Raw genomic sequence first — 11,338 nt, forward strand, 5'->3', positions numbered from 1 at the left:
ATTTACACGTCGTTAACAAGTTTTTTAATTTTTCTTCAAGATAATTGCCAATATCATGGATTCTTCTTGAAACTGTTTGTGGCGATAAAGATACGGTGTTAAAGTATTGTACAGTTTCATGAAGATTAAACGCTTTTGCCATTTCTATGGCTCCTTTTTTTATGACATTTTCAGTAGAGAAACTTTTTTTTTCGCGAGCTACAAGTAGAGCAATGGCATAAGAAGCAGTTAGAGATTGTTTTGATAAATTTATATTTTTATCTGTATCAACGTGCTTTTGCGATGTTGTATGTTTAAATTTTAATTCTTGTATTAATTTTAATTTTTTTTCGTTATTATAATTTTCATATTTTATTTTGTGACAAAGATTATAGTGTCTCTTAATATGGAACATTTCTGCACGTGACAAAATTTTGGAACAAATGAGACACTGTGGTTGGTCGTGATTATTAAGAATAAAAAAATAATCATTTTCCCATTCTGTTAGCTGCAATTGCTTATTTTTAACTCTTTTTGCCATTTAAATTTTTGCCAAATAAATTTTAATATTTTATTTTAATTTTTGAAATGTTTTTTTTGCCAAAATATGTAGCTGAGCTAACGCGCGTATTCTCCTCTGTTTTATCTTTCAGCGACGGCTCGCTTTGCATCTCAGTAGCACAGGCCTTTCCATCTCGTCCGCTCGTGCGTAACCCCCTCCATATGGCTCAATCTCCTACGCGACGCCTGCGCCATGGGTCTCGGGTAGGAGACTGAGCCATATGGAGGGGGTAAACCACGAGCGTTCGAGAGGCAGGGGGATTTCAGGAAGTAAATCGCACGCCGTGCGCGAGTTGGAAGGCTTTGATGTAGCTGGTGCTATATTCCTGGATCTCAAGCGCAGTTCGTTATCTCCTCTCTAAACATGAAAATTAGTTACGAACGAATGAAAGTTATCTTATGGATATGCAAGAGGCTATCAATTTCCAACAGCGTATACCTAGAGTGAAAGGTTTATCAATTCTCGCAACTGATCTGGTCTTTTTTGATAACATTTGGAGGTATTCAGTTGATGTGATGCATAAAATATTACTTAGATCTGTGCAACAACTGTGGGAATTGTAGAACAAATCCAAGAAGCTTATATTATTAAAATAATTATTAAAATAATTAGGTTAAGGTGAAATAAGGTGTAAAAGTTGTTTTTCGAGATAAAGAATTATCTCACTTTCTTATCATGTTTATGTATCATACTCACCGCCGGAACATCTTTCATTATGTTTTCATGTGGCTTTATAGGTATCGTATTATTTTTACCATCTGTGTAAAAGAAACGTAATATAATACTCATACAATAATTTAAAATTATAAACCATTTTTGGAAAAATAATTTCAAGCATACCCGTCAATTGTTTCACATAACTGATAACAGTTTTCTGCAATTTCATATTTAGCCCCGTCATTTCATTATTCATCGCTTTCAAGTCTTTTATTTTAATCTTGGCCGACTCTAAAGCAGCTTCTAGTTGCTCACTTTTCTTCTTTTCCGCAACATACAGCTTACGTAAATCTTGCACCTTTATAAACAATGGCTCGTTTACCGGTTTGCATGGCAGTTTTCGCGTTTTATTAATCTGAAATCACATTACATTATGTATACGTAAATTTCATCCTGTATTTTTTTCTTTTTCATTTTAAAATTGAAATTTGTCTTATATCAATCGAGTTATTTATTCACTATCATACAACATTACGAGACAATATGAGTTGAACGCACAAATTAGCTAAACATTCAATTAATTATGATCATACTACATACAATACAACACGGAATTTTTTTCCATGACGTTGATAAATATAACATTGTTATGAATATATTATACAAAAATTTACATACCAGCACATTAGATTTTTTCGACAACTCCGATGCACTCTTTATAACATTTTCTGTTATTATTGGTTTTTCTTTTTGAGGTAACATCTGTTTTCTTTTTTCAGAATCTGTATGACCATTGTTCTGCTGAAAATCAAAATTTATACATTACAACCCTAGTAGCACAAAATATTGGTTCAATATTGGGAAATAATGTAAACCCAATATTCTATATTGAGTGTGAATTGATTTTCAGTATTAGTCCAATATTGCAAAGTATGATATTGACTCTTATTTAACCAATATTGAAGTTGCAATATCGGTCCAATATTGAAAAATCAAGTCAACCCAATATTATCTATTGGATGTGAATTGATTTTCAATATTGGTCCAATATTGCAAAGTTTGATATCGACCCTTATTTAACCAATATTGAAAAAAAATAAATACGATATTATATATTGATTGTGCATTGGGTTTTCAACATTGGCCCAATATTAGAAGGTTAACACTTTAACCAATTTTTGTCGAATTTTTTTTTGAACCTAAGCGGTCACCCATCCAAGTCGCAACTCCGGTGAACGTTGCTTGACCTGTGTAATCGCTGCGAACTGATCCCTCGTGATGACCTGTGAACACTTTGTGCTGATACGTGTATATAACTGGTAGATCAGGTCAATATACGTTATCGAAAAAATTGAATATGTATAATTAAAGCACATTATTTATATAAACAAATATAAAATTATAGTTTTTTTACTAATTTCACAAATGCGGAATAGTATCTGGAATAACTTTTCTGTTATTTGTTTGAGTAAGAATGCAATTAGAAAATATAAGTCAATATAATACAAATTAAATATAAAGAATTTTTATAAAAAATTTTTATAAAAAAAAATTTTTTTAAACAATTGAAAAATATTGTTTGCTTATTGGAATGTAGATTGAGGTTTCTTCATTTATGAAACTATTTTGTTTATTGATAATATTTACAATACAATTATTGACTCGTAACATTGGCAGCACATTAATATTTCTTTCATAACCAATATTCGTTTTAGATTTGGAAATCTTGACCAATAATGCGCTTCCAATATAAGTACAATATTGTACAATTGTTAACTCGTAACATTGGCAGCACATTACCGTTTTTTTAAAAAACAATATTCGCTTTTGATTGGCAAATCTTGGCCAATGCACCTCCAATGTAAGTGCAATATTGTACAATTGTTGACTCGTAATATTGGCAGTACATTACCGTTTCTTCAATAAATATTCGCTTTACATTGGCAAATCTTAGCCAATGCATCTCCAATGTAAGTGCAATATTGTACAATTGTTGACTTGTAGTATTGGCAGTATATTACCGTTTATTTAATAAACAATATTCGCTTTACATTGGCAAATCTTGGCCAATGCACCTCCAATGTAAGAGCAATATTGTAAAATTGTTGACTTGTAATATTGGCAGTACATTACCATTTCTTTAATAAACAATATTCGCTTTACATTGGCAAATCTTGGTCAATGCACCTCCAATGCAATATTGTTTATTAATTGGCGAGCAATATTATAAGTGCATGTGCAATTGATTCTAAGACCAATATTGGCTCTTTATTGGGAAATATTGGCCAATGTACTCCCAACATAACCAATGTTTCGCCAATGTTAACCAATGTAAAGCCAATGTACTGTGCTACTAGGGAAATTACTACCAAACATGCGCTTATTGCATCAAATTAAAATTTGGACACAAAAATAAACGGGCGAGAACTATTTAACCAGGCAGATAGTATTTTCCTAGTCAAATACTATCTTTCTAAAATAACTATTTGCCTGCAACATATGTACATTACAGTTTAACATTAATATATAACTCACGTGTGCCAGTTGCAACTCTTCGTGTATTTGCTAATCATGTTCATTTTCCATTGTAACTTTGCTCGTATTTACCCCTGGTTCAAATTCCTAAACGAGTATAGTGTGGTACACTACATCAGAATATATTATTACATACTACATATACGTATATAAAAATGTAAACATCCAATGTAAGCAAACATTTGTATTTGTTACAAATTAACCTGAATAAATTTCAATTTTCCTTAGTGTTAGGGAAAGTATATCGCTCTTTAACTACTTCTTATTACTCACGGAAATTTAATTGAATAAGATTTGGCACTTCTAAGGAGGAAGTGTCATGGCGTATTATAAAGTATCGTATATCGTTTTTTTTTGTAACTTGAGCCAGTACAATACATAGTACATACAGTCAATTTCCGCATTATCTCATCAATACAGTCCACTAAGGCCCAAACACTTAGAATATGTATATATACATATATATATATATATATATATATATATGTATATATGTATGTATATACCCAGTCAGCAAAATGTTAGCACTGTGTCGGCAGGCTGGCGGCAGATTCGATCACAACCCAACCAGCACACAATATTTTTTAAATGTTTCTTTAATATTTATTTAATATTAATTTTTTATTGTACAATTCATTATAAGAAAAATATTTATTAAACGTTTATTAAATATTTATTTCACATTAATTAAATATTTAAAATAATGTTTTAAAAAAAATATTTATTTAATATTTATTTAACGTTTATTCAACATTTATTTAACATTAATTAAATATTTAAAATAATGATTTTGGAAAATATTTATTTAACGTTTATTTAACTTTAATTTAACTTTAATTAATATTTATTTCACATTAATTTTTAATTTGAAAAAACATTTTTTAAAAACATTTTTTTAACATTTATTCAACATTAATTTAACATTTATTTCACATTAATTTTCTCATTAGAAGACATTTTTTAAAAATATTAGTTTAACATTTATTCAACATTAATTTAATATTTATTTCACATTAATTTATTTGAAAAAACATTGTCAAAAACATTAATTTAACATTTATTCAACATTAATTTAATATTTATTTTACATTAATTTTTTATTTGAAAAAATATTTCTTTAAGAACATTAATTTAACATTTATTTAACATTAATTTAATATTAATTTTACATTAATTTTTCATTTGAAAAAACATTGTCAAAAATATTAATTTAACATTTATTTAACATTAATTTAATATTTATTTCACATTAATTTTTCATTTGAAAAAACATTGTCAAAAACATTAATTTAACATTTATTTAATATTTATTTTACATTAATTTTTTATTTGAAAAAACATTTTTTAAGAACATTAATTTAACATTTATTCAACATTAATTTAATATTTATTTCACATTAATTTTTTGTTTGAAAAAACATTGTCAAAAACATTAATTTAACATTTATTCAACGTTAATTTAATATTTATTTCACATAATTTTTTTATTTGAAGAAACTTTTTTAAAAACATTAATTTAACGTTTATTTAACATTGATTTAATATTTATTTCACATTAATTTTTTATTTAAAAAAACATTTTTTAAGAACATTAATTTAACATTTATTCAACATTAATTTAATATTTATTTCACATTAATTTTTTATTTAAAAAAACTTTTTCAAAAACAATAATTTAACGTTTATTTAACATTGATTTACTATTTATTTTACATTAATTTTTTATTTGAAAAGACATTTAAAAAAATATTAATTTAACATTTATTCAACATTGATTTAATATTTATTATACACTAATTTTTTATTTGAAACTATTATTTTATAAACATTAAATTAACATTAATTTAACATTAATTGCGTATTTATTTAACATTTATTTAACATTTACTTTATATCCATTATTTAATGTTTAATTCAAATATTATATAATATTGATAAGTATTCATTGACTCGATAAATCAATAACATATGGCTGTCCGTTGCCGAAAACGTGATACGTATACGTGACATCCTTATTATTGGAAAGCGTAAATAAATTAGACAATGACATACTTTCATAAAAAATGAATTATATGCAGTTAAAGCGAGGTTGCACCAACTGATACAGAAAAACAGCTAAAATTAAAGCTTTTTTTTATTGTGTTACGCTATGTCAAATATGTTGCTTGTTGGAAAATGTCCGTTTTGTTGAAAACTAAAACAGTTCAATTTGCCGCTTATTGTGCCGTAATGATGACGTAGTCACGATACAACTCTCTATTGGCTGGCCGTTATTACGGTGATCAAGAGCATACCCTTGTCTTTCTCTATCATGCGCTATGTCATCAGCTCTCGTCTCCTGCGCACATGTGCATACATATGTACATACTGGTTTGTTGGTGTAAAAATTATTAACTTTAATTTTATATAGTTAACAAAGCATATTAACCTATAGTTTATTTATCTAATCTTACAAAAAAGTCTATTCATATGGTATTTATTTATTGATCTCATAAAAAACTTCCAAGTGCGCACATTTTATTAAATTATTTTTAAATAAATTTGTGGAGTACATACTTTACATCCATTGAAAGAAATAAAAGAGACATAATTTAATTAAAGGTTTTTCTTATTAATCCGAGGCATACCGTGCGAATATTGTACAATAATAGTATTAAATCACGAATTGACAATTTTGCGTTAAGATGATACGTAGAATAAAACAGTTTTAACAAACTAAAATCTCTAATATTTGTCAACAATTAGATAAATTTAAATTTGAGATATAAATATTTTACACTTATTAACAAAAACCGTTTGATTATTTTTTATTTAAAGAGTTACCATGCTCAATGTATAATATTTCATACGACAATATTTATACATTATAATTTAGGAATAATTTTACATTTTTGTAAACATTTATTTAGATTAATTATTATATTTCTAAATTTGATTTATTTAGACTCAAGTTTAATATTTTAATAGTTTGGAAGTCATACGAACAGTGTGCGCACATCGTTCGTACAATTGGCATAAAGAGTGCATCGGTGTTGTCAAAAAAATCTAATGCTCTGGTATGTAAATTTTTGTATAATATATTCATAACAATGTTATATTTATCAACGTCATGGAAAAAAATTCCGTGTTGTATTGTATGTAGTATGATCATAATTAATTGAATGTTTAGCTAATTTGTGCGTTCAACTTATATTGTCTCGTAATGTTGTATGATAGTGAATAAATAACTCGATTGATATAAGACAAATTTCAATTTTAAAATGAAAAAGAAAAAAATACAGGATGAAATTTACGAATACATAATGTAATGTGATTTCAGATTAATAAAACGCGAAAACTGCCATGCAAACCGGTAAACGAGCCATTATTTATAAAGTTGCAAGATTTACGTAAGCTGTATGTTGCGGAAAAGAAGAAAAGTGAGCAACTAGAAGCTGCTTTAGAGTCGGCCAAGATTAAAATAAAAGACTTGAAAGCGATGAATAATGAAATGACGGGGCTAAATATGGAATTGCAGAAAACTGTTATCAGTTATGTGAAACAATTGACGGGTATGCTTGAAATTATTTTTCCAAAAATGGTTTATAATTTTAAATTATTGTATGAGTATTATATTACGTTTCTTTTACACAGATGGTAAAAATAATACGATACCTATAAAGCCACATGAAAACATAATGAAAGATGTTCCGGCGGTGAGTTATGATACATAAACATGATAAGAAAGTGAGATAATTCTTTATCTCGAAAAACAACTTTTACACCTTATTTCACCTTAACCTAATTATTTTAATAATTATTTTAATAATATAAGCTTCTTGGATTTGTTCTACAATTCCCACAGTTGTTGCACAGATCTAAGTAATATTTTATGCATCACATCAACTGAATACCTCCAAATGTTATCAAAAAAGACCAGATCAGTTGCGAGAATTGATAAACCTTTCACTCTAGGTATACGCTGTTGGAAATTGATAGCCTCTTGCATATCCATAAGATAACTTTCATTCGTTCGTAACTAATTTTCATGTTTAGAGAGGAGATAACGAACTGCGCTTGAGATCCAGGAATATAGCACCAGCTACATCAAAGCCTTCCAACTCGCGCACGGCGTGCGATTTACTTCCTGAAATCCCCCTGCCTCTCGAACGCTCGTGGTTTACCCCCTCCATATGGCTCAGTCTCCTACCCGAGACCCATGGCGCAGGCGTCGCGTAGGAGATTGAGCCATATGGAGGGGGTTACGCACGAGCGGACGAGATGGAAAGGCCTGTGCTACTGAGGCTGTGTTCCGATATTAACTGCCAGTACTGAAAATGTATAGTATAGGTGACATGAACTATAAATTTTCAGTACTGCCAGTAAAAACGGAACACAGCCTATGATGCAAAGCGAGCCGTCGCTGAAAGATAAAACAGAGGAGAATACGCGCGTTAGCTCAGCTACATATTTTGGCAAAAAAAACATTTCAAAAATTAAAATAAAATATTAAAATTTATTTGGCAAAAATTTAAATGGCAAAAAGAGTTAAAAATAAGCAATTGCAGCTAACAGAATGGGAAAATGATTATTTTTTTATTCTTAATAATCACGACCAACCACAGTGTCTCATTTGTTCCAAAATTTTGTCACGTGCAGAAATGTTCCATATTAAGAGACACTATAATCTTTGTCACAAAATAAAATATGAAAATTATAATAACGAAAAAAAATTAAAATTAATACAAGAATTAAAATTTAAACATACAACATCGCAAAAGCACGTTGATACAGATAAAAATATAAATTTATCAAAACAATCTCTAACTGCTTCTTATGCCATTGCTCTACTTGTAGCTCGCGAAAAAAAAAGTTTCTCTACTGAAAATGTCATAAAAAAAGGAGCCATAGAAATGGCAAAAGCGTTTAATCTTCATGAAACTGTACAATACTTTAACACCGTATCTTTATCGCCACAAACAGTTTCAAGAAGAATCCATGATATTGGCAATTATCTTGAAGAAAAATTAAAAAACTTGTTAACGACGTGTAAATACTATTCCCTTTGTTTGGACGAGAGCACTGATAATTCTGACGTAAGTCAGCTTTCAATATTTGTACGAATTATTCAGCACGATTTCTCTATTCATGAAGATTTGTTAACTTTAGTTCCACTACACGATACGACAAAAGGAATCGATATTTATAATGCATTAAAAGAACAAGTAAAAAAATTTGTTGATTCTTTTGATAAATGTTCTGCTATTGTTACTGACGGAGCACCAGCAATGATTGGATCCAAAACTGGTCTAAAGGGATTACTTTTGGAAAATGATGTAAAATGTTTAATGTTTCATTGTATAATCCATCAGGAAGTTTTATGTGGAAAAGCGCTTAAATTATCCGATACAATGAAAACTGTAACCAAAATTACAAATATTATTAGAGGCGGTAACAGATCCCTTTCCCATCGTAAATTTCAAATATTTTTAGACGAATTTAATGCTAGTTATCCAGATCTGTTAATGCATTCCGAAATTAGATGGCTAATTGCAGGAAAATGTTTGCAACGTTTTTTTGCGCTTCGGAAAGAAATTCCAAACTTTTTGGAACGTTATGTTCTAAAAGACTCATTAGAGTTGCAAAATAAATTCAAAAGTACCGATTTTCTAAAAAAATTAGCTTTTTTAACAGCTATGACTAATCATTTAAATATTTTAAATTTACAACTTCAAAAGTGCAATCAAACAATTTCTGATTTAATAAGCAATATTAATGGATTTCGCAATAAAATAAATCTATTTTTAATTGAAATATCTAAGAACGAATTACACCATTTTCCTTGTTGTGAAAAAATTATAAAAGATCTAGAATCGAATTCTCTTTTGTCTTAGGTAGTTTGTTTCTTCAATTAAGTGTGTCATATAAAGATTTATAAAATCTGCTTTTGGTTCAGTTTTTGTTATCTACATGGCTGCTAATATAATATTTTGAAAACAAATTTTCGGTGGTAGTTCGTTTATTAATATCTGCATTAGCCAAAAACTTCTTTTAGAATTATGAAACTCTGGTGCGCTATCTATATTGCAAATGAAAATCAATGATCCTGGAACGTTCGTCTCTATATTTGTATACAAATCGCTATCGTACACGTCACGAATAACAATGTCTTCACTATTGTTCACACTTTTCACATTTCTCATATTTCCAAGAGACATCTCTGAATTTCTTTTCTATTTCATAGCTGTTGAATATGACATTCTATATCTATTGTAACAAAAGAATTACCATTATTTGTATTTAAAATATATTGTTTACTGTGCACGCAAAACAGGTAGATTTTATTGTGCCCATATTATTGCGAAAGGGAAAGGTTGATAATTCTTATTGCAAGACGTACAGTAATAATGTAAAGCAATTTTTTCTTTCGGCGGATTGTATAATTTCGACAGCATGTACTGACTAACATTCCATTATTCAAATTTTGGCCTAATCTTTTTATGAGTGCAATAAGAGCTCTTTTTCCTTCTATAGTCACATTAAACTACAAACAATAACTGACTATCATTAGTAATGCATTTGACACTGTTAGGCCAGCCTTATAAAACATGATAAGATTGTTATCATGATTTAAATTGTCTTCGTATTCGTCGTCACTATATCTTCCATCGCTATGAATGGTATCGTCGAATGTTTTCTTTGCTACTTTTAACATCTTGTGTACTCTATATATAAATTTATTTATTACAGCTACTGTTGAATATGCGTCCTTTAACTCATATTTTTGTTTATCATTAAATATGATGTTGTCTGTAAACAAAAAGTGGACAAAAAGTATTGAAATAATTTTAGTAATTTACAAAACTTGGACAAAATAATTTAAACACCTACTCTGACTCCGAAATATAGGCGTAATTCAAGAGAGTAACTTTGTCAAAAACGATTGTAAGAAAATTTTTAAAAAAACATTTTAAAGCTTGAAATATTTAGTTTTGAAATTGATAAGTCATTAAACGATTTACAGATTATTTACGAAGTTACGCAGATTTAAATGGGGATGCGTCAAATTTCAAAATATTTTACAAACTTTGCAAAGCTACACGACGCGATAAAAAAATTTCATGCGGTTTACAGCGTTCGAAAGCGTGGATTTTTCCCTTTAATTTGCGTTTTTGATGAGCGTTGTACGATTTTTTTTCACTGACAAGGGGAGGATCAGGTGTGTTACCCTGGAATTTCGATCCCAATTTTTTTAGTTTTTCTGGAGACGAAAAAAACGTTTATGTCTCCCGGCGTTTGATCGAATAGGCCTTAGTTTCAAAATAATAAATTTGTGAAAATTGGCCATACCGCGGCACGACATATGAGCTTTCCCGGTAAATGTTTTCCCAACCAGTGCAGTCGGCTCCGTACGTTAGGTGCGAAATAATTTCGACACCTTCTCATGGGCCTGTGCATTACCTGAATTACTGTTTTTTTAATATGTTCTGAACATTATACACATACATTGTTACTTTCGAATTGATACTTGCGTAAATTTATGAAAATATTATTACTGTGGCATGTTGATTAAAATAATTTTTCGTCTAAACAATTTTTGTCAGCAACGTAATTTATAAAACCAAA

At 28.9% G+C, this 11,338-nt stretch overlaps 2 protein-coding genes across 2 annotated transcripts; one reads left to right on the forward strand and one right to left on the reverse strand.

The window, feature by feature from the left end:
• Window positions 1-1,198: 1,198 nt before the first annotated feature.
• LOC120358693 lies at window positions 1,199-2,089 on the reverse strand. The gene is made up of 3 exons (XM_039453729.1): window positions 1,877-2,089; window positions 1,382-1,613; window positions 1,199-1,299 (listed from the first exon to the last, which is right to left on the reverse strand). The coding sequence occupies exons 1-3, from the start codon at window positions 1,958-1,960 to the stop codon at window positions 1,199-1,201; spliced, it is 417 nt and encodes a 138-aa protein (XP_039309663.1). The 5' UTR covers window positions 1,961-2,089.
• Window positions 2,090-6,830: 4,741 nt separating this feature from the next.
• Window positions 6,831-10,654, forward strand: LOC120358692 (general transcription factor II-I repeat domain-containing protein 2-like). The gene is made up of 2 exons (XM_039453726.1): window positions 6,831-7,284; window positions 7,367-10,654. Exon 2 carries the CDS (start codon window positions 8,248-8,250, stop codon window positions 9,604-9,606), a length of 1,359 nt encoding a protein of 452 aa, XP_039309660.1. The 5' UTR covers window positions 6,831-7,284; window positions 7,367-8,247; the 3' UTR covers window positions 9,607-10,654.
• The last annotated feature ends 684 nt before the right edge of the window (window positions 10,655-11,338 follow it).

The sequence above is a fragment of the Solenopsis invicta genome, chromosome 9 (assembly GCF_016802725.1).
Source record: "Solenopsis invicta isolate M01_SB chromosome 9, UNIL_Sinv_3.0, whole genome shotgun sequence".
Taxonomy (NCBI): Eukaryota; Metazoa; Arthropoda; class Insecta; order Hymenoptera; family Formicidae; genus Solenopsis; species Solenopsis invicta.